The sequence below is a fragment of the Marmota monax genome, unplaced genomic scaffold (assembly GCF_021218885.2).
Source record: "Marmota monax isolate L192 unplaced genomic scaffold, Marmota_monax_Labrador192_F-V1.1 WCK01_AAM20220418_F8-fsc00003, whole genome shotgun sequence".
Lineage (NCBI taxonomy): Eukaryota > Metazoa > Chordata > Mammalia > Rodentia > Sciuridae > Marmota > Marmota monax.
This window is the reverse complement of record NW_026694084.1, coordinates 35,615,315-35,642,628: the sequence shown is the minus strand read 5'-3', so window position 1 is coordinate 35,642,628 and position 27,314 is coordinate 35,615,315. Positions and strand designations below refer to the sequence as shown.

Below are 27,314 nucleotides of genomic sequence, written 5' to 3'. Positions count from 1 at the left end.
ACTTTGTATACAACCAGAGATATGAAAAATTGTGCTCTATACGTGTAATAAGAATTGTAATGCATTCCACTGTCACATATAAATAAAAAAAGTAACTAAAAAAAAGAAAAAAGTATAGTCAGGTATCGTGCCACGTGCTCCCTTTGCACATGGTTAAAAGAGTTGAACACTGAACAATAAAAGAAAGTTTGTGGTCTTTGGATCTGTAAATTGATAATAAAAAGCAGGCAACATTAAAAAAAAAAAGATGAGTTAGATATTAGAGAGTTAACTAGTGCAGGATATCTCACCAATTGCTTTCTTCAATGTTTCAAAGGTAATTTCTTCAGTGTTACTAACCTAGAGAAAAGTGATTCAAGTAAAACAAGGATTAAGAAAAGTCAATATAAATAACACCTTCACCTAGTTATGAGTCATCTAGGAGCTTTCACAACAATTTCTTCTTCTCTATGTTGGCTTCATTTGTGACTTACGCTCTAGATATCAAGTAGTCTCCACTTTTTCACTAAGTGTAACACTGGCCTACTGCAGGGTTTCCCAAAAACAAGCCTACAGATTAGCATGAGACTAGCAGAAATAGGGCTGCAGCAGCAACTCAGCCATTCTGTATTACAGAATAGTCTCCACTATAGATATCCCCCCGACCCAACTGTGAGTGATATATGTATGATCAATGATTTGAAACAGGCTGAGATTATATGGACATACATCTTTATTTATTTGTTTGTTTATTTATTTATTTTTGATACCAGGGATTGAAACCAGTAGAACTACTGAGCCACATCCCCAGCCCTTTTTTATATTTTATTTAGAGACAGAGCCTTGCTAAATTGCTGAGGCTGGCTTTGAATTGGTGATCCTGCCTCTGCCTCCTGAGCCACTGGGATTATCCATGCCCAGTTTATGAAAATTTTTAGCTATATGGTAAATAAGAACTAAATATTCTATAGCCTCTAAATTTTTGGTGTTATATGTAATTTACAACTCAAAAATGAAATAATCTAAGATTTCAAACTGTTTAAAAGTAATAATCACTATTTTGGCAAGTGTTCAATGAACAAAATCAACATCTTAAGCATATTCTGGATCTTGTGAGGTCAACCACCAAATTTCTATTTTCTGCAAGTGTCCTTCAACTGGAGCTCTCAAATATCTTTTACTTGGAATTATGTAAAAGATATGAAATCAAACATTTTATGATTTTTTAAAAAAAAGTTCAGAACACTTTTTGTGGCACCAGCATGTTGTCAGAAGGCATAATAATACATCCAGTTACTACAGTATCTCTGAATAACAATGAAAAAATGATATGTGAGTACTTGCCTGGACTTTGGTCATCCCTAATTTTAGCTCATGAGCTTCTTTTGCTAAGTCTAAGGCAGCAAGACTAATGAAAGCAAAAGACTTCCCGCTCTGCACCTTAGCTTCTCTGTAATACAAAGGCTTTAGCTGGAAACCAAGCAGCAAGAGATCCACTACCTCAGCTTTCCTACTGAGGGTTCACATTTCTAGTTGAAGTCAGATTAAACTTGGGAATCTTCAGTTGCTCTGTTCTAGATATTTGGAGCAGACATACAAGATTAGGCTCTGGCTGATTAATTACCTGTACCAAAAGTAATCTAGTACTTTAATGAAAAAAATGACTCTCTGTTGGTTTTAGACGTGGCTAAGCGCCAAAGACAGGAGACTTTTAAGAAACAACTAAAGTACAGTAGAAATGAGAATGCTAGCATTCTTGCTACACTGTTTTTTTTTTGTTGTTGTTGTTTTTTTAGTTTATAAAGATTATTTTAAAGTTTGAGCAAGTATTCAGCAGTAACTGGTAAATAGCTTTTATAAATTTCTCTGGTCTTCTATGAAATTAATTAATTAAATTTTGCCTAGGAGGTAATTTTATTCTCTTTTGGTATCTGAACAACCTTTTCTAATATATAAAAGCAGATTCCACAATTGTTAATAATGAGTTTTAAATTCAAATGTCCTCAAATAAATGTGATACTAAATTGTACTTTCTATATACTCAATGCTAAACAAATATGTCTCACACTTAGGACTTAGCAAAACAAAGTTTTTGAAAAGTTAATAAATGTATTCGTGGGCACTTAATGTAAAATGTAATATATTCCTCCTATATTACATTTGTGCAAATGTGTTTCCAATTCATTTTATCAAAACAAACTGACGCTTGTCAAGTTTCAAGTGCTACATACATATTTTTGTATGAAAATTTAAAAATTAGTTAACAAAAACAGAAAGGAAAGCCTTCCTCTGTACATTTATGAATATATTCATGTACACAGTGAATCTTGCCATCGTGTACATCCACAAGACAGGGTCCTAATTAGTATATATATTCCATGCTTGTACAATCATGTCAAAATGGACTCTACAGTCATGCACAATTTAAAAAAAAAACAATAAAATTTAAAAATTTTTTTAAAAAGGAGAATGGAATAATATATGCTGCACCCCTTGAAAAATTAAGTCTATAAACTAAGGCTTTGAATGAATTCTTCCCTAACAAAGGTAATACCAGCAAATTTATAATTAAAAGAACTCTCCTTCCTAGGAATGTATAAAATTAAAATGACTTTGAAGAGGCAAATTTAGAGAAGATTTCTCTTAAGTTTATACTGGCAAGCAACTTTAAACCAATCTTAATGCCTTAATGCCTTTAATTTCCCTCATAGATGAAGTTTTGACACATAATTTATAAAGGTAGTGAATATGTGGCTTCACAAAATGCATAAGAACTGCCTGTTCAACAACTTTTGATGCTCTACTAATAATTTCTTAATATAGCTGATGAATTTTGTGTAAATGAACAGAACATAGAACATACAAGTTAGTTTACTATTCTCTGATCACTAAATAATTTTAATTTCTGAAAACGAATTAACTGACAGGGGATAGGGGAGAAAGGAGAATGAGAAAGCACTAATTCAGACAACTTCTTTCTTTCTCTTTTCTTATATGGAGATATCTTTAATTATTTTTATTGTGCCAATGAAAAATAGTAAATACCCTAGGAAGGGAAACAATAGATACACTATGGCAGGTTGGCATTTCAGTACTTTTACTGGCCTATCAAAGCATACTCTGATGATTTGTGTAACATAAGTCCTAGAGAACATTGACTGCTTCTCCTTTCTATAACTCAGGAGGGCACATTCTTATGCTCTACTGAAACAGGAGGAGAGCAGCCACAGTTCTTAAAGAGTACAGTTTATTGATTCAGCTTAAGCTACACACATCATATATGCTATTCATAATAATACAACAATTTTCCTTCACAAGTGAAGTTATGACACTTTCTAAATGTAGTGAGCATGTGACTTCACTTAAAAGTGTATAATTCTATTTGTTTCTGTAATTAATATTTGATGAATTTTAAGAAAATAAACAGGAACTAAGAGATCCTGCTAATTTAACAATAGGCCTTATCTAGCATTTATTTCCAAAAAAAAAAAATTAGTTGTGCTTTATAGTCCCTTTTACATTGAATTACAATGTAAAATCTAGTATATACAACATACAGTGTTAAGTTTATATATCTTTTAGATAGCTGCAATGGATTCTGTAATAGAAATTATAAAAAATAAACTAAATCAGATTAATTTCTATTAACAATTCAGTTGATCTGGGGATACAGTTATAGTTTCTCCTGTATAAAAGTATGGAGGGTAAAAATTTCTTTTAACTGATATCTATCACAACACAGTATTCCATGAACTAGCAGTCACTTACCACATCATCAGAAGGAATGGTATTGGGTAAAATATCCACCTGAATAGACACGGTATCCACAATACTTTTTCTTCTAGAAAGACGATCTTCATCTAAAATAAAAGTTGTTTTCTCTCATTATGTGTTACTTATAAATGTTACACTGATTTTTATTTGTAAACACTGCTTATTTCAGATTTTTAAAATTCAGAAAATTATGAGGTTTTTGTTCTTTCTAAATAGAGCAGTGTTTTCTCAGTCTTTTTTTTTTTAAGGAAAGTGTTATTTTTAATTAACAAATAATTAAACATACTTATGGGGTATAATGCAATATTTTAATGTGTGTATACATATGTGAAATAATCAAGTCAGAGTCATCAGCATATCCATCACCTCAAGTATTTATCAATTCTTTATGGTGGGGACATATAACATCCTCTCTTAGAAAGAAATCAGGAAAACAATTCTATTCAAAATAGCCTCAATAAATAAGTAAATTAATATCTAGGAATAAATATAACCAAGAAGAACACCTCTACAATGAAAACTACAGAACGCTGGAGAAAGAAATTGAAAAGGACCTCAGAAGATGGAAAGCACTCCCATGTTCATGGATAAGCAGAATTAATATTGTTAAAATGGCCACATGTCCAAAAACATTACAGAGATTCAACATAATCTCCATCAAAATAAAAATGACAAAAACTGCATGGTATTGGCATAAAAATAGACACATAGACCAGTGGTAGAGAGTAAAAGACAAAGATAAAGGGGTTGGGAGGAAGCATGGGAGAATTAGACGAACTCTAGATAGAGCAAAGGGGAGGTGGGGAAGGGAGTGGGCATGGGTGTAGGAAAGATGGTGGAATGAGATGACATCATTACCTTAAATACATGTATAAAGACACAAATGTTGTGACTCTAATTTGTGTACAACCAGAAATATGAAAAATTATACTCTATATGTATAATAGGAATTGTAATGCATTCTGTCATATATAACAAATTAGAATATAAAGTAATAATAAAAAAATAAATAGCAGAAAAATGAAAAACTATGGCTATAAGGAAAAAGAGCAAAGTCATAACTAAATGAAACACATATATGTCCCCACTACAACTATATGAAACACATAGGCTACTGGCTCCATCTCTAAAAGGCCCATGTGACTAAGCTTGCTCCTAGGCACAGGTGGGGAAAGGCACACTACACTTGTCAGTTGCATTTACCTTTGTATTTGTGCCTGGGTTTATGAGGTTTTTTGCTTGAAGGAAAGAGAGCTAAATTCAAAATTATAAAAATGTAATATTTTAAATATCCTTTTAAAAAATTACTTTAAACTACAAAGCTCTATTAATGTCTCATTCTTAGCATTTTTATTCCCCCCATGGAATTTATGAGAAACAATCTTTTATACTACAAATTTTAAAAGAAAATGCAAAAGCATTAACAATTCCAACTACTATAAACTATCACTGTAAGAAATGTGTATATTTCCCATGTTATGGAAAAGACCGGCATTTACAAAGACTATACTACTTTTAGTAATTAATCTAAAAAATTATCTAACTGAAATCAAATAGTTCTCTAATAGAACAAAGGTATTCCCAAAGGATAAATTAGTTCTTCCACAAAATTTAGCATTCCTATAATCATTAAAATTAGAGTATAAGAAACTCTTTGATTTATTTTTTAAAGAAAAAATTGAAAGCAAGACACCATTTAGTTTTGCCTTCAATCACAATTGCATTATTTCAGGTGAAGGAAAGAACAGAAGGAAGTATACAGACAGAAGAAATGTAAAAAGCTTGTACGTTTCTTTACATAGGAGTCTATACTTTTTCAAAGGACAAACATTTCCTAATTCATTAAGCTCAATAATCACAAATCACTTATTAAACAATTCCTACAAATCACTTAAGTAATTTCTGTGTTAGATATAATTATGTATAATGAAGGAAAGATTTCATTTTGTTTTTCTGTTTTAAAGGATAACATTAGACATAATAATCCATGAATGTAATATCAACAAAAATAAATCATTAAGCACTTGATTTGCTTAGGGTAAAATCATATCTACATCTGTAGAGATTTACCAAAGGTTTTCAAAAGTAAAACAAACAGTTGAAAAAATCTGGGCTACATAGTGGGTGTACATAAAAAGAATTACTTTTCCTTACTAATTGTATAATGAAAAAATTGAAACATAATCACCAAAAGAGCTGTAGTTTTTTTCCTCTTACCTGTTACTTGGGGTACATATGGTACTGACAACCTCTCAACACTATATCCACTTCCACCTAGTGACTCTGCAATCTTATTGGTCAGAAAGTACAGATTTTTGTCATGCTTCTCTAAAGATTTTGGAAGTCTGTTCAGGTTGATAAAAACAATAATTAGTCAGTATTACTTAATGCTGAGCAAAGGTAAGTAAATAAACAAAATACTGCAGAGCAAAAGCCTCATTATTCTAAGATAAACATAAATTAACCTACAATTAATAACAGAAACATCAATATGCTATAGGTCATTAATCTGCACTCTCTAAGATCACTTGGCTTGTGGTCCCATCCTAGCCACACTGTTAGTATTCTTCTCCCAGTAATGCTCCAATAGTGAATTCAACCTTATATTACTGGGCTGATATCCAAACACTAAGTAATAAAGAACATTGAATTCAGTTTTAACTTTCGTGCTAATTAAAAATCTGTTGAGAGGAAAACTAAAAATGCGTCTCACTGATCACTAATGAGAATCCCCAGCCAGCTAAGAGACAAAAACACCTGCCCAACCACTTGAGGTCTGGTTTTCCTTTCACAGGGCCAGTAGTATCACAGGCTGATGTTTTCGATACAACATGCTCTCAGAGCCCAAGATCTTGAATCGGATATGAGTGTATTATTATTATTCATATATTTTTTTTCTCTGGAGAGCAAGGAAGAATAATGGGCATAACATTTCCTTTTAGCCTCTGCCCCACAAGTTTATGAGTATACTTATCTATCACTGAAAGTCAAGATATCATAATCTCTTAATGGAATGCTCATTATGTATGAAAGCATCTAAAAATGCTGTAGTTAAGAGAGAGATCCCCACATTTTAAAGAGCAAGACAGATCTTTTTTTCTTCATTTTTTTCAAGTTTGCCTCCATGCATGCATGAGTCTACATTTACAAAATGCAAAAATTCTACAACAAGGGAAGAAGTTAGATGAATTAAACGATGGAAACCCAAAGTGATGATTGTGAAACACTAGAAAATTTTTATAACAATAATTTACTCCCTTATAATCACTGATTGTTTTTTCTAATAAGCCTTTCCATAAAATATACTGAATGAACGTACAGGCACTTATCTCTGAAAATATGCTCTGGTAGAAAATAAGGGGCTTCCATAGTTCGAATTTCAATAACCTGAAAAATATCCAAAAACAAAACAAAACAAAACTCAAAACCTTCACCTCTTTAGGACCTTGGCTAAGACAATCTGAAAAACAACATCACAGTATTCAAAATAAAACCTTTAAACATTTATGTAAAATATCACTTTATTTTGGAATTCAAGCTAGGTTTAGAGTCCAGATATATAATTCATCTTGTTTACACATTTATTATTTAAAAATTCAGCAAATAAACTTATGAAAATAATAAATGAAGTAAAAAAATAATGATGCATTATACTTCCTTAAAGCTACTATAAAATCACTCATTTGGTAAACCCTTTATGAACCACCATCTTCTACCTTCTGTGCACTTTTTGCAGCCTGTCATGAGATCTCAAAGCACGTGTGAGGTCTTGCTCCTCAAAGGATCTGAAAGCAACTTAAAGGGAGTCCTCTGCTTTCATAATATTTGTGAAATATTATTTGTGCTTTCATAATATCTCCAAAGGTGGGCATTCAACAGTCACATGTTTGTTTAACATAAGATTGAGTTTTCTTGGAATGCATTAAAAACCTATATTACAATAAGGATTGAAAGACATGCTTCCAATTTCATAAAAATGAGGTTCTCTCTGACAAATGTCTTTACAAGTGGTCTTTCTCAGGTAAGTCACAGGCTCTGAGATATATATTAATTCATGTGAGTTACTCAGGAGTTTTTGCTGAGAAAAATAAAGTTATTGCTGAAAAAAGCTAAGCATACTTGAAAGACAACAGTATTCAAAGAGGTACATTAATCATTCAACTTTTGGAATTTGTCCGGTATAAAATAATAATAGCAATAAAATAAAAAATAATATAACTTAAGAACATTTAGATAAATAAAGATTCATAATGGCTCAAAGGAAAAAAAGTACAGAATAAGATACCACAGAAGAAAAGCATGTATTCTATTCAACCACATTAAAAAATTCTAATAAAACAATAGCTGCAGTGTTAGTTGCAGTTTTGATTTACAGGATTATCATAATAATTTGATACATAATCATCAAAGTTAAAAATAATTATCACTTAAAATAAATCATTTGTGTTCAACCTCAAGTTTATGGTCTCCATAAATACCTTACCTTGCTAACATGCTGGCAAAATGCAGGAACAGCTATCATCTGACTTACAAAGTTGAGATATGCTGCAACCAGTGCCATGATCCCGCAACGATGAAACATGGGCAAATTATCTTCGTTGATAATTGCACTATCCTTTTAATAAAAAACAAATACATCTGACAGGTTAAGAACTCCATCAATATTTTCTCTATAATTACACTGGAATAGTGCAAGCAGTTTGAAATGATAAAAAAAAAGTCAACTTTTTAGAATTTATTTTTAAAAAGAATTCTGAAAGGAGAACAAATGCCTATCTATAGCAGAGTTAAATTTTTCAATTTATTAAATGTTTTTTTCCTTAGGAAAACCTTTCCTATTTATACACATATATAAATACACACACACACACACACACACACACACACAGAGTGCCCAAGCGTACAACATTGCATACTGTCCTTTTATTACACAGTACACAGTCTAATTAAACAATGTTATATATAATTATAATTTAATGACTATTTTCTCTTTTAAATTGAAAGTATGGGTAAAAGGCTGTGTTTACCTTTTTCATCACAGTATTCAGCTTCGATATTTAGCAGTCAATATTCATTTATTAAAAGAACAAACGAATGTAACCATAATCTTGAGAACTTAAAATTTACAACAAAACATTACTCTATCAAAATTAATGTTCTCGAATAAAAAAGGCAACAACTCTTTAGAGATAACATTGGCTTCATTTAAAAAGATTTCTCCAGTAAAAGATTAACAAAGCACACCTGTAGAGCAATGGCCAATCGAATGAGATCAATAACCACTTCTTCATTGGCCAATTCAATAGTGATAAGAGCAAGAGAAGTATAAAGTAGCTCATAGTTTTTCTGGACATTGTCTTCCTCCTTACAGCCTAAGTATATGTGCCTATATAGCTGCTGTCCATTCTGAAAGACAAGAAAAAGATAATTTTGCTTAAGATGTAATAAGAGCAGATTTCACATGCAAATAACCTTCTACAAAGTAATTAATCTTATTTCATACCCTAATGTGAAATTTTCATCAAACCGAATAGTCAAATTGTACCGCAATGATTAATATCACAAATTTATTTTCTACAACTACAAACTAAGATTAAAATTGAAAATAAATCTTATGAAAAAACATGAAGAAACAGTTCCACAGTAAATAATAAAAATGCTTTTAGTAATTATTTGGGGGGAAAAAGCAAATTATGGATTGATTTGAGGAAAATGTGAAATGAATAGCAGAATTCTGGGAGATACCACTGCAACACAGCATTGGTAATAATAAAGCACATTTTGCTGAGGGGAAAGGACTCTGGCTTTCTTGTTTTGAGAACAATCCCATGCTGTGGCATAGGAGCTCTTTAGGAAATAGCATGTAGGTGCTCCTATACTTTGGAATGAATCTCCAAAGATGAGTCTAAAGCCTATTTATAGGAGGAGGTTGCAGTAACTCCCCAGCTATTACACAGAGGTGACCCCCCTAATCCAGACCTAAGTATGTTGATTAAAATATTATCCTAAATATGTCACTAAAAGACATAAAAGCCTTTCCTATCTAAACTATTTCTGTGATAGATGTAACTTCCAAATGAGAGCTAAAAGAAATATGAGGGTGTTTCCCATTTCCAGTCACTGTGTGGTAATTAGGTTCACTTGGGGAGCTAGCCCTCAAACCTAACTGTAAACCAGAACACAGGAAAAATGGAATGGCCACCATGTTTCTGCCTCCCCTGGTATGATGGAACTGGCCAGTGGCCCATCAGTGTTTCTAAAGTATATGGTTCCCCAGGTGGGTAATATGTGGACAGTGCTAAGAACACTAGAGGCCACTCTCCCATGTGCAATGACTACAGCTCCAGCCTCTTTCTCAAGGGATTTGTCAGACTGATCAATTTGGAATGACCTGCTGAGCAAGAACAACACAGACTCTTCTGGAGGCAGCCTGCCTGTCATGCAATGCTCTGATCTGTGCTTTAACTTACACTAAGGTCCCATTCTGGTAGCAAGGTCTGTTTTTTTCCAGCTTTGACAGTCACTGACTATGTAAGTCTGTTTAATTTGGGTACAGTGTTTGACACATCTTTCTGGGGTTCCAAAAATGCAGCTGTGCTCAAGCATCCCACTAGAATCCTTTATTCTGAAGTTGGTATTAGGTTTTAACCTTTCTCAATCCTTAGTTTCTCTGTTTCTCAAATGGTTCAATATTTGGGTGGAAAAGAGGGTCTAATGTGGTAGACTCTCTAAATTCTAAGACTGCTCTTGAAACCTATGGTTCCTAAACATCATTCACAAATATTACAGCAGTGTTTACATTCATGGCAGTTCAGGTCTCAGGTCTCCTAAGTAATTCAATTTTTTTTTAATCATCTACTATATGACCACCATATAAGATAAAAATAAGATTTGGCAATATGTACTATAAAAATGTAGTCTAATTAGGTGTAATGACTTCATGAAGTGGATTGGCATTATCTAGTGAGTCTAAAGAATGCATAATCTACTACTTAGGAATTCCTCTCATACAGACCTTAAAAAATGAGAATTATATACAGCATACTACACACACTGCCATGTTTACAACTGCACAAATTATAACACCCCAACTGGAAACAGTTCAAATGTCTGCCAACAAAAGAACAGATATCTTCTGTATTTGTATCAAAAATACTACTAAAGCTATACACCTGGATAGAGCAAAATGAAAAAAAAAAAAAAAACCCTACACATTAAAGAATATACAATATACTGCTCCTTTCACACAAAATACAAAAACAGATAAAACTCAATAATAATTGTCTAAAACATCAAAACAAGGATTACCTGTGGGGAGAGGATAGACTTATGAAGACAAGAAATGTAGGATACTTTTGTTTAAACTTGTTCACTTGAAAATAATTAAAATAATGACTATATTTTATAATTAATAATAAAATGTTCCTTTTCCTACATTAACAAAAAGAGCTTTCACAAGGCAAGGAGCTATATGATGAGTTCACAGTGGGAGTCTCAGTGGGAGCAGCTGTTTTCTCTAAAAGCTTCACAAGGAGATAAGACAACAACATTCCCTGATGTAAACTGTAAGGGACCTGTCCTGGGACCATCTTTCAAACAGATTCAATGTCTAAGATGTCCCCAAAACATGCAGATGGACCGGTTTTAGGCTGGGTGGGGACCAGCAAAACAGCTGCCTGAACACATTGTGCTGCTCTGTGGTGCACAACATGTGGTAAACGAAAAGATGCTCTTACAGAGGGGCATTGTCCTATCCTGTGGCTTTAGAATCACATTGTTTTTCTCTGGATTGCTGCAGAAATTTTACCAAGTAAAATTTCATTTGAAAATCAAACGTTTTTACAAATAAAATGAGTAAGAAAATAAATGAAAAAGGATACCAAACTATGAAAATAAAAATTTTATAAAGAAAGAAATGTGAAGAGATTACATCTAAAGAAAAAGATTGCATTAGGAATGGTTTACACTAATGGTAACAAATGCTTAGCCAGTAAGTTATTTGTGTTATAAAACAGAGGGATAATTGAATCTGAAAACAGGCTAAGCATTCAAAATTTAACACAGTTAAATCATAGCCTTTCAAAATTAGTTGAGAAGCACAATTAATCACAGAGAGGTATTACTTCTATGCTATCATAACACATAAGATAAAATCCAGACTTGATTTTCAGGATTGTTTAAGGTTGTCATATTAAAGCATAAACGTGCTTTCAAAATTCATTATATTAGTCATGATTACAAGTTCCTCAGTTATGTGAAACAATTTCTTTTATTAACTGAGTCACATAAAGATATATGTTTTTAAGAAGTTAAAAGGAGTTAAATGTCTCTGTCTAGTTCTAGTTTTTAAGTCCATAGTACAGCCAAACTTAAAGAATTAATTTTATTCAAAGGATAAGACTGATTTAAGAAGTGATATTTTATAAATTACTTTTCCAATGAAGTTTTAAACTGTGAAGGTATTAACTTGACACATAACAATCAAAAGTATTGATAGGGCCAGTAACATTAAAGATGATGGCAGGGAGAAAGAACAGTCTACTAAAGAGGCAAAGGAGCACACGGATTAGATTTGTCTTTGCAAGTGTCTCCCATCTCTGCACCTCTAAACACAGGGCCCTCTTACTCACTAAAATCAAAGGCATCTGTGTACATCTCTCAACATGAAGCTCAGTGTCAGCCAAATATTAGGCGACCAAGCTCTGGATAACTAGTAACTATGTAGAGAGCTTTCTCAAAACACTAAATGACCTTGGCATCATTTTCTAAATTTGAACATTTCTAACAGACATACAGAATTTATTCTTCCATCATAGAAATCTAGCCAGATAAGACTTATTAAGGGCAGAGACCCTACCTAACTCATCTTTATATCTCAAATGCTGTGTAGAATACAATCTAACAAATAGTAAGCATTCATTATAGTTATTCATTCAATGAAGATAGCCATTTTCAAAAACTTGAAGCTCTTTATAAAAGAGCCACTAAAAGTGGGTTCATGTGTGTGTTTTGGGTAGGGGAGGAAAACAGGGCAGTAATTTCTCTCAAAATAATGTTGAAGCAGCCTAACAACCCACAGTTCACACACAGGCTAGAAGAGACACTGCAGGACTGCCAGGGGCATGGAAGGAGGCTGAAGTTGAAGCATGAGGTCTTTAAACTCTAAGTTCAGGGGGTTCATTTTAAGGTAAGAAATCAACATAAAACAGCTAACAATTCAAATGACTATAACTTATAGCATACATTTTATTTTTAGAAAATGATCTTACCTTTTTCATGAAACTTGTGTCTTGTCTACAAATTTTTTCTCTTTTTATCTTTAGGTCAGCTACATCTGGTATTATTCTAGAGACAATGTATTATTTTTAATTAACAGTACATTTGGTTACAATATCATGTCTTACATGGAAAACTATATTTAAGCTCAGGAATATGAACTATTTAATACTCATTTCAATAAGCATTTTAAATATGCCTATCTGAAATGATACTACTGAATTATCAAGTTTAATTAAGGAATGCATAATCTTGACTGCTTGTCATTACTAAATTTAAAGCAAAACTACAAAGTAAAAATAAAATCCACTTAACTAGACATGGCTAGTAGATGAGAACTCTGAAAAGTATATTAAAATCCACACCAATTTAAAAAACTGAAAATTCTACATTTAAAAAAAAATCACACAACACTTAAGTAACATATTAATCCAGAGTAAAAACATTATGTAGCTCATTTTAACATGACACATCACCTGATCCCTCGAAGCTTTGCCCTATTGTCATGGCGATCCATGAGATTGTGCATTACTTCCAAGACTAACTGCCTCAGTTCATAATCTTCCATGAGAGATGGTGATAACAAAGGATCCAGAAAAGACCCTGGCAGTGCAGTAACAATCGTCTTGGCTTTGTAACCAGAGGTTACCTATTCATAAAGATGAAAATAAAAAAATGAAAAATATTTGTCAAGAGTCTTTCTTTGGTAAAGTTCTCACATTATTTTCTAAAATCATACATTTAGGGAAACAGAAAGTATGGATATAAGCCTAAAGGAAAGATACAAAGAAAGTTTATAAGGTGATGAAGGATTTTACTGAATGTACAAAAACATCTTTCATAAGAATAAAATAACAATTAATTTACCATTTGCTAGGCACAATTCTAAGCATTATATATGTATTAACTTTGTCTTCTCCACATCCCTGTAAGACAGGCTCTAATATATCCCGATCTTATAAAAGGAAATTAAAGTTCTGACAGGTTAAGAATATACAGAATACGTAGTCAGTACGAAACAGATGAATATAAGGAGACCAGGTGGCAAATAGTAAAGACGAGAACTGCAAATTTTAAATTTAAGTTTGTCAATTATTTTTCTATTTTAAATAAAGAAGTTGGTTATATATAATATCCCCCCACTCTGAAAAGCTATACTTCATTAGTTACTTGATTTGATGTTTATGAGAGCATCAATATCTTCTAAAGCATAATTACCTGTGGAATTTGTTTAATATAAAGGTCTTAGAAACAAACAAAATTTCAGGTGGATAATTTCAACTTATTTTCAGGATTATAAGCATACATGGAACATTTAACATTTGTATTTGGGCACTTATTAATGAGGTGAAGTTGACTTTATTAATTAGTAGAGAAATCAATAGGACAATTTTCTTTCTATCTAGAAAAATTAAAAATACTCCATGCCTCACACCACTTATCTAACCATGACAAGACAAATTTCAAATATTTTTGTAAAAATGCTAAAACAAATGAGTTTATATCATCAGAATAGGCAAAGAGTTCTTAAACCAGACACAAATAAAAGGGGCAAAACCCATAGAAAAGAACTGATAATCTAGCTATATTACAATTTAAAACTTCTGCAAGCCAAGCAACAAATAATTAAAAATGAAAAAGGAAGATATTTCATACGTATCCTAGATGTGAGATATTTTCTTTAAAAATGGGGCCTCGATTTCTAGAATAAATTCGAAGGACAGTATTTGGAAGGACACACATTTCAAACAACCAGTACCTACTATATCCATGGCATTATGCTAGGTGCACGTGAATCAAACATGAGTGCAACTGCTATAAAGTAACCACAACATCTCCCATTTGGGGTATATATTTCCTTTTCGGCTATCTACTGCCACTCCAAATTTCAAATGACAAATTGTCATTTTTATGATTTGCTTTCCCAACAAGAAGAAAATGTTTGGACAGTATGTAGAAAATAGCACAATATGTAAAAGGAACTTGGGGTTTCCAAGTCCAGGATCTACCTTTTAGCTCACTGACCGCAGTGAACCTCAAGTCCTTCCACTCAAAGTCTCTTAGCCTAGGCAACTCCATCTGTGAGAGAGCAAGAGTTCTGCCCACTTTGATTCATCAGAATGAAGGTCAAAGAAAATAATAGAAGAATATCAGTGCAAAGCACAGAATTTTAAAAAATGAAGAGCTTAATATTTAGGTACACAAACCACACCAAAAAATAGTCACATTTTCTTATTAAATAAGAAATTAGACAATGTGAAATTATTCCTTTAATCTTTCCCATGCTTTGAGGTTAAGTGTGTGTCCTTCATCTGCATGAAGCACCTTACCATAAGCAAAGATCTCAGCAACATTATCTGAATTCGTCTGGTTCCCAAATCCCTAAAATATACAAAATGCTTGTATTATTAATGCTAATTAATATTCACATTACTTCATTTCCTTTAGTATATTCCACAATTCTAAACTTCACTCTTATAAGCTAACTAGATTTTCATAATAGCTTAAGTTGAGTCTCACTTTATGTACTAAAATACATTTCATATGAATTAAAACAATTATATGTAAAAAAAATTTAAAAAATAGGTTAACTGGCTCTCAAAGGAAACAATTCATGCATGTGATGGAATGAAAATTAAATCATATGAATACACAATTAGGTGACCCCAATGGTACTGAAAAATCACATATAACCCCCAAATTATTCCACAAATATGAATTATGATTACATGTTAATGAAAAAAAAAAGTGTTTTAGGAGACAGAAATGCTATCTTCTTTGAGCATTACACAAGTGTATAAATCTATCAAATTATCACATTACCCCATGAATATGTTCAAATACTTTTTAAAGAAAATTATATTTCCTTATTTGATTCATATTTCTTTGACCATAAATTAATAACCCTTTTTCTATTTGCTAATTCTCTTTTAAATTATCTGCTCTTACCTGTTTATTATTTAAGAAACTATCATATTCATCTACCATATTTATAGTAAATATTTTCTCCAATTTATACTCTTTTAAAATTATTTTAATTGTACCTATTCATGGGGTCTAGGGTAATAATTTGATAGATATACATAGGGTATAATGATCAAATCAGGGTAGTTAACATTTCCATCTACCTAAACATTTAAAAAAACTCTTGATTAGCACTTAATGATATACATACTTACGAGGTACAGTATAATCATTTTCTTATTAAATTAAAAAATAAACAGTCACAAACTAAAGCTTAAGCATGCTATCAAACCACATGCTATATAGTAAGGGAAGAAAACAGATCTTTGAAATCAATTTTGGTTATATAGTTGCAGGAAGAAGTCAACATTCCTCACATACTGACAATTTTTAAAATTTTTACAGAAAACCTGAAACTTTAGTTCATATATGGATGCATATACACAATGCCTAAGCTAATCAAGACTTTTATTTAGTTAATAAAGACATAGAAAATTGAAGCTGAAAAACGATAAGCTGAAAAATGATTCTAAAGCCATATAAAGGTTGACTTAATAAATATTTTCTAGATCAAAGATGAAATGTAACTGGAGATTAAGTTAAAATTTACAGTCTAAGAACATACCCTAGTTGACTGATATCCAAAGTATGAGTGGACGTTCCAAACACAGGAACTTTCCCCATAATGAACATCATGATTTCTGACCTCTGATAATCTGGTAGGTTACTTCCAAAAAATCCTACAAAAATATTAAGGTAAATGTTACAAATTACAAAGCTATTTTTTCTATATAATAAAAAATTATACTTTTAACCAAAGCTTTCTATATGTGATAAAAAAAATGGTTGTCTTGAAGCTAGATAACAATAAAGCTATTACAATTTCAGATGTCCAAAATCATGTCTAACACAAAGATGTATATGATGGATTAATACTTCCATAAAATGATAAATACCTGAAAGTCTTTTATGTGTAATTAGTAGTGGCAAACATCAGTGAGTTTAATTGATAGGAGTCTTAGAAAAAGGACAAAAAATGTTGACTAGTGTCTGATGAAACTTGTTCAAATACTGTGAGCCCCAATTCTTGTTCAATAGGGAAGTGCATAATTAGGCCACATTTTAGTAAAGAAGTCTATAATTCAGTTACTACTCTGGTTTTCCTAGGATTACCCAAACATTCTAAAAAGTCATTAAAATGTGTCAGGTTTTACAGTTTAACCTTGTGAGTTATTTCAATGCACATAATTTAACATGTTTAAAGAAATAAATATTTAGCTGATTTACTTGTAATTTTTTTTCAGGCACTCTTGGGTTTTGAGGATATTTTACATTTTTCTGCTGTAGCTTTTGATGGTTTACTTCTTGGACATAAAAGATTTACAAGGTTTTTCAATTATTCACACTTCAAATTTTCTCATTTCTCTTAAGATCAGAACAGATATCAAATCATGGTTAGTTTTGTTCTTAAAATTCAGCATAATCATTAAGAATAAATTGGTTCTTCAGTTTAACTCCTTAGCTTCTATTATTGCAATTAATAATATATTTATAAAAAGTCAAAGCATTCTATTCATCATTGTGAAAGGTCATCAATGAACTTTCTCCAGGTAAGCTGCTTTTTTTTTTTTTTTTAATTTTCCAGCCCCTTAAATATGATATACTCCTAATCACTGAAGCAAACTGGATTTTCTGTGCCCAACATGTCAATCATTACCACCTGACATAACATAGCCTGCACTTGTGTTTACTACAGCATCAGACTGATTATAGTACTACTAAATACTTAAAAAGAGGTAAAAAGCACTATTACACCTCCCTGCATCCAGGGTCAACCTCATCCAGCTGAGGTTCAACCATCATTAATTTATGGTTGAACCTCAGCTTTTCAAAAAGTATGGAATGGTTTCCTCTAATTTAGTGGTTCCCAAATTTTGCTACCTATTAAAATTAACTGGGGAGCTTTTAAAATGCTAATGTTCAGATTATATACCAATTTAACTAAGTCAGAATATATGGGTGTGGGAGTCCAGGCATCTGTTATTTCTTTAAAATCCTAAGATAATTTCAATGTAGAGCTAGGTTTAAAAACTAGTGCCTTAAGGGGAAAAGCTTCCTCTTCTTTCCCAAGTACATGTTCAACAGGGTCCAATATGTCTGTTAATTAGATACAGTAAGACTTAAAGAACTGACAAAAATCATAGTAAGATAAAAATTCAACTATTTCATGCTTTACAAGTTTTTTCTTTTGCCTTAAAATTGAGCAGGAACCTCCAATATGATCAAAAGTAAGGACAGAATCTTCAAAAACTTCTCATCTTATTTGTGTTGGACTACTGAACAGAAATGTTAATGGGCCCAGAAAGAAAGAACAGAGCAAGGAGATTTGTTTTTGAGTATTTTAATAGAAAGATGGGTTTGGCAAAGAGCCTCACCCAAAGTGCAAAAGTTACAAGAGTCCAGACCACAGTCCATATGGGACAGACACATCCTAAGATCCAAGAGCTACCAGAATACTCACAAATTCTAAAGGAAAATAAGAAGGAAATCAGAGGTGTGATTTTTTAAGAAGAAATTTTACTCACTGTGCAACATTGCCATTTCTTTTCTATGTTATTCTGAATGTTTTATCATAGAAATAATGAGTCTGCTATATATATTTTATAATAAATACTTGAAAAACAATACATTATTCTAGGTGACAACACTAACACTAATTAGAAGTTACTAAAGCAATACATTAGCCGATTAGATATATTATCTTAGAATATAAAATATAATATCCACTAAGATATGACATCTTAGTGGAGCCTAGAACTCAGCATCTAGCTTGTGGTGTCTAACACTATTTCCCATTTAAAAGAAATCATGGCTCCTTGGAAAAATACCAAACTGCAGGTCTGACACAGGAAATACAAAATTAGCTGGAGACAGCTTACCAAATAACACAGTACTCAAAAATTGGGAAGATGCTTAAACAACAAAGAACACAGCCTAATGGGGCACCCATTGTCCAAACCTGGGATAATATCTGAGCACCAAAATCACTAAGTACCATAATAAATTATAAACATAAAATATCCATATAAATAATAAATTAATGCATTTCTACATACATATAAAGGTAAAAAAGGGGGCTCTTGCTTACACTAGAATATTGGAAGTGAGGGAGGGAGTGCTAAAGTTTCAATCCAAAATTTTGCAGCCATCATGATAAAACAGTAATCACAAATGGATGAAAAATGTGCAGAGAAGGTTGAGTTAAGAGCAGAATATCCGCATGGTCTAAAAATGACTTCCCAGATTGCTTATATTTGCAAAAATTATTATTTGAAAAAATTGACTGTATGGTATAGAAATAAGATGACACCCTGATTGATAAAATTAACATTATCAACGAAGAGCAACCCATTATGCACCTCTGGTGAGCCACTCTTAGAAAAACATATCACTTTATGCTATATTCTAGCCAGGAATGAACTAACTGATTTTATTGATGTTGATGATTTTACCCTGGTTATATCAAAAAAATAAATCTTTATTCTTTGGAAAAATACACTGAAAAATTCAGTGGCAAAATGCTATAGTGTGGTTTAGGAAAAAACATATAGGTGTATATGTATTTATTTTTTACACAAACACACACTGAGTGAGAGGAGAGGGATAGGTGGGGAGCAAATGAAAAAGAAAATGGCATAAAATGTCAACATTTTATGAATCTGTGTAAAAGATACACAGTGTTCTTTGTCCTGTTCTTATGCTTGCTTTTCCCAAATAAAAAGATTTTAGAAATATAAGCTATCATTCATCATGGACAAGTACGTTCCTTATGTGAGAGCTTTTTAAACCACTGTTGTACATGATAGTTTTGAAAAGTGAAATGTACTCACCTATTGTTTGGATGATGGCATTCTGCACAATCTTCTCATCATTGTCCTTAGAACTTGCATTTAAGGTGACACTGCCTACTGATCCCCCTTGCAAATCATTTGCTTCAAATTCAACACTAAGACGCAGATGTTTCAATAGGGTATTAAAGACTTCCAGCACTGTCGGCCCTGTGAAAGATCATCTATGTGAGCAGATGCACTTTCCCAGTATTATTTATATTCAAAAGCAATTCTCGTATTTCTCAATAGATTTTTTGGTAATTTCCGTTTTTAAAGTTTTTACTGGTGCATTATAATTACATATAATAGTGGATTCATTATGCCATATTCATTCATGCACATAACATAATTTGATCATTTTAATTCCCTAGTACTTTCCCTATCTCTCCCCTCCTTCTTCCCCCTGATCCACTTGCTGCTCTCCCTTCAATTATTATTATTACCTCACTTAGTGCATTAAAATTATAAACATAAGTGGTTTTCATTGTGGTCTATTCATACATGGACAGAGCATACTTTGGTAGCTGTTGTTTCCCCGCATTTCCCAAGTCCTTCCCTATGCCATCCCTCTGGATCCCTCTCCCCTACTCTATTGGTTTTCCTTCTGTATTCATTAGTCCCCCTTTCTTATGGTTATTTTTTATACACTTTAAAATACATAATAACTATGTAATTATGAAATAACCAATTTATTTTTTTACAAGTACATGAGAGATATCTAAATAATAAAGTCTCTTAATTATGCCAACCAACATTTACTGGGCATCAATGAGCAACTCACTGAATCTCTTATATAATCTGCATAAAATATGCAGCCAAAAACTTATCCTCTATCTACTGTGTACTGAGACATTATTTTTCTCAAAGTAATGTGTACTAGGACAATATTTAACTTGATTGATGGGTCAGAATCCATAAAACTATGATAATATACCTATATAATACAAAAGATTTATTTTGCATCTTTTGAGACTTAAAGAACTTCCCTTAATTATGAGTCAGAATTTATCAGATGCAAGTAAACTGACTTTTTTCCCATTAATAATTTCCATGATTCTCTATCACATTATATTTTAACTAGGGGTTCCCTTTTTGCTTCCTATCAATTATAAGTATCTCTAGAAAGGTAGCCATGACTAAATGCTTTTTCAAATGTAGAAAGCCCAGCACACACTACCCTCCAAAGAGTAGATGTTGATTAGTGTGATGATTCAATATATTGTGTTTCATTTCCTATTTGAAATTAAATATCTTGCCAATTTGGCAACTTGCTTTCATCTTTTTAAGATAAATAATGAAAGGTCTTTATCAAAAATATTCACCTTTATTCAGCACTGAAAGAATATTAGAATATTTCAATAGCTAATATATTTCTACTTTGATTTTGAATCAAAGTAACTACTATCAGATTCTCCTTCTAATTTCTCTATTTCTATATCATGGATTCTTCCATTTTGCTAATCATTGTACATGCAGCATCATGATCTATGATTTGTTACTTCTCTTTACCTAAAGTCAGTCAGTTATCAAGTTCTATATTTTCATTTCTCTGCTGCTATTCATGAGTGGGTTCTTCCCCTATTGCCTTCAACAATGCCAGAAACTTATTTCTATATTTTGCTGCTAGATGAATTATCCTATATAACATCTCTGATAAAGATTAGAGAAAAATCTTTAAAGCAGTTTATCAATTGTAGAACTTCATCCATATTCTGGCTGCAATTTAACTTAAAAGCTAGTTCTCTGACTCCTTCCCAACTAACATCACACATTCTAGCAAAACTTTGCTCATGCCAATCCATTTTCCCCTCCCTTCTCTTTGAACCCTGGTATCTCATGATACATAATTGAAGTCTGCTTGTATTAGATTGTTAGGTGGAGTTGTCTAACTATAAGTAAACTACAGTCTGAATATCCTTTACCCAAAATGTTTGGGACCAGAAATGTTTGGGATTTCAGAATTTTTTAGATTATGGATTATCCACATATATATTATGGTATCTTAGGAACAGGACACCAAAGCTAAACAGAAAATTGGGCCTCATGTATACCTTGTACATAGAGGCCGAAGATAATTTCTTGTGGTAGTTTTAGCACTCCTGAATTTTGGGTGTGACCTGTCATATGCTGTTAATTGTGGGATTTTCCATGTGTGCCAATATGTTGGCACTCAGAAAAGTTTTGGACTTTGGAGCATTTCAGATTTTCAAATTTTGTATGAGGTTGTCCGACCTGTTACCACTTTTTCTTAATCTGTATTCTCCCAATGTTCAATACACAGATGATATAAATAAAAACTTTTTATTAAAAGAGACTGATTTGGAGGTAAATGCTTTAGTATGCTCTACTTCAACCTAAGAATAATGATATGAACCCCAAATTTCAAAAGAAATTGTGATACATATAAAAATGTGTGGAGATATTCTTAAAGAGCATTTCAGATACTGCTATGCCTACTGAAAGAACATTTGGAATAGATTAATGAATATTTTTATTTTATTCTTTTCTGTCACTCACCTATGGAACCTTTAGCAGCAATGGCGACAGCCTCTAACAGAACCTGAATAATACCTGCTCGAACACGTGGAGAATCTTTCTTACAAGCATCAAGATGTCCTAGAATTTCCTGGATCACATGGTGAGAATACTGAGCCTAAAAGGAAACCACAGAGTACAAAAATATAAATAAGCACATACATCCTAGTGGGATGTATAAGAATGAAAATCCATGTACACTTGAATAGACAGTTACAGGGGACTGGTGCTTACATTATCAGATAACGTGGAGCCATTAAAAACCATTCCTTTTAAGAATAAATAGGGATACCAGAAAATACTTCAGATATACTGAGTGAAAAAGCAATATACACATTCCCATCTGTTGTTTTTGGCAGTGATAGGGATCAAACCCAGGGCTTGCACATGCTAAGCAAGTGCTCTACCACTGAGCCACACCTTCAACCTTTCAATCTGATAGATATTACATATCATTACTACTCTTTTTTAAATATATATTTTTTAGTTGTAGTTGGACACAATCTATTTATTATTTATTTATTTTTATGTGGTGCTGAGGATCAAACCCAGCACCTCACACGTGCTAGGCTAGCATGCTACTCCACCACTGAGCCACAATCCCAACCCCTCATTACTACTCTTCACTTGATACCTCTTGAGCTAATATATTACCATAACACTGAGCATAGCAAAAATGATAATGACAAATGGCATTTGATCATTTATTCAGAAGTAACCAGATTCTGGATACTTTCCTAAGCACTTTTATATGTACTGTGTGCATAAACAGCACTAAGAGTTAGGTTCAACTCAATTATTCTGCACAATTCACACTACAAATGAGTTAGATTGTAGTAACTTGCTGAAAGTCATGCAGAAATTCTAAGGAATGGCTGAAAAATACATTCTCATCTGATTTCAGAGCCCTGCTCTTAATCACCCCTTATTATCTTCAGCTAATCAATTTGGTATAAAACTGTTAAACAAACTATTTTCCCTTATTTCCCACATATACGCTACTGTATTTCAAACTATTTTTATGAAATCCTTTTAGGATAAATCTGCTTTAGGCTGATTACTGTTTTGAAAGAGGTTAAAATATTATCTAATAATGACAGATACCTAACATCGATTTTGTGACACAGGAAATTAGCATCTATATGTAAAGGATAATATAAACAATCTATCAGAAGTTTTAATGATACCAAGATAGTGCTATTAATTGGAAATTCCTCTTTTGGCGTACACTACAATGTAATTGTTGATTAATGGGCTTTATACGTGTTGTAATTAAAGCTATCTCTAAAGCAATGATAGGAATAGATGTTGCTTTCTGAACATTTAATAAACAATTAATGAGTCTCAGTTTTTAAAAACTTTGTAATTAAGCTTATTAATTTGCTTTTTCTTCTTGCAAAGAAGAACTGTATTAGGAACTAAATATGAATAAAGGAGGGTGAATAAATGAGAAATATAAGGCTAGGAAAGACCAGAACAGCCTTACATTATATCCACTGATTGCATGCACTGATTACTTCTCATCTACTAAATTAAAATTAAATTTTAAAAGACTATTGTCCATCCCTATGTAAATTACCTTTATTACAACTATCATTTAATAAAAACCTATTTTATGCTAGGCATGTGATATCAATCTCAGCAGTTAATTTAGACCACAGTTCTGGAATAAAGTGATCAGAATTTGAAGCCTGATTTCAGTTTTTAACTGTATCCCTAAATGAGTTACTTGACCTCTCTGAAGGTCAATTTTCTGACCTATAAAATGGGGATCAAAATATTCAGCGGGTAAAAAAGACTAAATGAGATTAAAGCATGTAAGTTAGCACAGACAGCACTTGATAAATGGTAGCTTCAATTAGAATTTAAAAACCATTTAGTGTACTCATTAAAATTTTTTTCTGAGATGAAAAATAGAGCTCAGAGAAGTTAAAATAAATTTTCCAAGTCCACATAGATAGTAAACATCACATACAGGATGCAAATCCTGCTATAACATATATTAAAATATGTTCTGCTTCTAATGACTTTATCTACTTTAAAGCAATGATGACTTTTTAGAATATTAAAAATGTAAATAGTAGGCTGGGTGTGGTGGTGTTCGCCTATAATCCCAATGGCTCAAGAGGCTGAGGCAGAAGGATCACTAGTTCTAAGCCAGCCTCAGCAATTTAGCAAGACAATAAGCAACTTAATGAGACCCTGTCTCAAAATAAAAAATAACAAGGGCTGGTGATATAGCTCAGAGGGAGGGAGGGAGGGAGGGAGGAAAAGTGACAGCATTAAAAAATAAATGCATAATAAAGAGCACCACCATAAAATCATATAGTTCTTTTTATTAGATTTTTTTCATCATAGCAAATAAGAAACTAAGTGGTAAATGAAAACAGACAAAATACTAAATGAAGAATATTTTATTCCTACAGTTATTCTACTTCTATTCCATGATGTGTTTATTTATACAGAACCAAAATTACTTAAAATATAATAATTAACAAACCTTACCTGAATAGAATACATTATAATTTTAAAGCAGTGAACTGCAAATTCATTAGGATCCCACAGTTTGTGATGATCTAAATGCCTGTAATTAACAATTAAAAATTATTTTAAGAATTCCCTATTTTTATAATACTTTCTTCCTTTAAAACATTCAACAATAGGAAAGGCTTAATTGAACGTTATCTAAAAAAAGACCAAAGTTTTCACTTCCAGAAAATGTACGTATTTTTCTCAACTATCAACCCTTGTCACAAAACAACAACAAAATATCTGACTGAATATAAAACTATAAATACCTAGAGAGGGCAAGAAAGAAAAGTCCTCTCAGTCCACATGCCACAAGAGGAAAACACCTGGACAGGTGAGTGTACATGGAAGCCAGCAGGGTTCTGAGAATACCGTCTGAACCCCACTCCCCAGAGCTAGTAGTTGCAAAGGTTCTGAACATAGGAAGTCTAGAGACAAAGCTCAGGGTCCACCCAAGAAAGGCAGGCTCCCAGATCAGAGATCCCTATAGCAATTAAGAGACACCACCCTCAGAGAATCAAGGGGAACTTGCTGTAGTAAGAGACTGAGGTCTTGGCTCTAAGTGCACCTTGACAAACAAAAGCCCTTCCACAGGTTTCAGCCTCACACCCAGCCCTCAGGAGTCAGGCAATTAATATACACTATATTTTTCCTAGACATTTAGTAAGAAGTAAGTAGAAGGAAATGGAAAGGAGAAAAGTTTCTAAATAAATTTGTTTCTCTATATAAAAGAGTCATCTCACAAGGCCAGTGATTCTCAAAACATGTTCCTCAAACAATGTGTCTCAAAATCACCTGGAGATTGGATTAGAATCAACAAGGCAAAAAACAACAGATTTCCAGGCTACTGCAGCTCATTCACCAAGATCCAGAGGTTTGGGGGCCTAAAATCGTATATAATAAGCATTCTAGGGATTCTTATGCACACTACATTTTGAGAACCACTGTTCTAGATTCATATAAACAAGTTATTATTTATGAAATATTTCCAAAGTAGAGAGTTCCCTGATAGAGGGGTCACTCATGTACAAGGATGAAAAAGCAGAGCTACAGCCAAACTAAGCTGGCTGAGAGGTCTGAAAGTCAAAACAAACAAAAAAATTCAATTTAAACAATTCTAAAATGAAAATTGACCACATAATATACTCAGTTTGAGCAAATAATAATAATTATTATTATTTCTATGCTATTGCTTACAGTCCTTGAGTCTTCTTGTAAGAAAAAAATGTATTATGGTAACCTACTAACATACTTACCCTGGTTCAAACTTGTCCTATATTGTGGGGAGTCACCAGTGAATTACTTGAGGGTCTTCACTCAGTATGGAGCCATGGAAATTTAGGTTTTTCCTTGGGAACTATCCCGGCTCCCCCATGTGCATTAGACTGCCCAATGCACATGACCTCTATCTCCTCTCTACTAGGAAGACCCCTGTTGGGAACTGGACAGCCTACCTCCTACATTATTTGGCAAAGAACATTCCATGGAAAATCTTGATATTCCCCAATATAAATAAAGCAAGCACAGGCACCATCTTGCTTGCACTCTCTATTTTCAGTGTGGAAGCTCAATCCCTGAGATGGGCTAGCCCACCCTGGCCCCACTTTCTAAAAATATTTCCTGTGTTGAGATTTTTTTGCCGCTCAACCTTTTTAGCTTTTATTTCACAGCCAGCCCATTCCACCAAGAGGAACCCCATTTCCACCACTCATGTGGGATGTGGGCAGGACTATATAGATCTATATGATTAATATTCTCAGAGGGCAATTCTGGAAGACAACTTTGATCAAGGATCTCCATTCTTTATTAAGAGACTTAAATACAAATGTCAAGATCTCTTCAGCATAAACTTAACCTTCTTCTTTTTACCCTACACTAACCCCTGAACTGTACTCAAAACTCCTGCCAATGGTACCAGTATCTTGTGCTCACTGTTGCTTAGAAATATGATCTTCAAAACTGTTACTGAATCACTTATTTTATTACTAGATCAAGTAACAACTGAAAGAAAACCCACTACAATGTTAAAATGAAGAATTCTTTATTCAAGAGTAGTTTCTGATGTCTATTTCCACTATCTCAAAGTCACCACTACTAAATTCTCAAATAGACATTAATTCTTTGCTTTGAAGTACTAGATCATTTATTGGGCCTTTTCTTATAATCCATACTATAATTATTATAATGTCAATCATACATCAAGTTTATAACTCATTAGATATTCCTAAAATAACCTGGAACCTTCCTTGCAGAGGGTATCTGGTATTTAATTAAATAGCTAACATGTAATTACATTAATATTTAATTAACATTTTAATTTAACTAACACAAGATCAGGATTTAAGTTCAAGTTCTACATAGAATACA

The 27,314-nt window shown here is 32.6% G+C and overlaps 1 protein-coding gene across 4 annotated transcripts in view; it reads right to left on the bottom strand.

Moving 5' to 3' along the window:
* Efr3a (EFR3 homolog A) overlaps positions 1 to 27,314 on the bottom strand; it is an 87,161-nt gene that overhangs the window by 8,961 nt on the left and 50,886 nt on the right. For all 4 annotated transcript variants that reach the window (XM_046464734.2, XM_046464732.2, XM_046464733.2 and 1 more), the window contains 13 exons: positions 24,924 to 25,002; positions 22,401 to 22,536; positions 19,884 to 20,051; positions 16,619 to 16,733; positions 15,360 to 15,411; positions 13,506 to 13,678; positions 13,023 to 13,098; positions 8,998 to 9,159; positions 8,237 to 8,368; positions 7,073 to 7,140; positions 5,971 to 6,098; positions 3,748 to 3,839; positions 291 to 339 (listed from right to left, as the gene is read on the bottom strand). In XM_046464734.2, the coding sequence (XP_046320690.1) occupies positions 291 to 339; positions 3,748 to 3,839; positions 5,971 to 6,098; positions 7,073 to 7,140; positions 8,237 to 8,368; positions 8,998 to 9,159; positions 13,023 to 13,098; positions 13,506 to 13,678; positions 15,360 to 15,411; positions 16,619 to 16,733; positions 19,884 to 20,051; positions 22,401 to 22,536; positions 24,924 to 25,002 (1,430 nt within the window). The remainder of the gene's footprint in view (positions 1 to 290; positions 340 to 3,747; positions 3,840 to 5,970; positions 6,099 to 7,072; positions 7,141 to 8,236; positions 8,369 to 8,997; positions 9,160 to 13,022; positions 13,099 to 13,505; positions 13,679 to 15,359; positions 15,412 to 16,618; positions 16,734 to 19,883; positions 20,052 to 22,400; positions 22,537 to 24,923; positions 25,003 to 27,314) is intronic.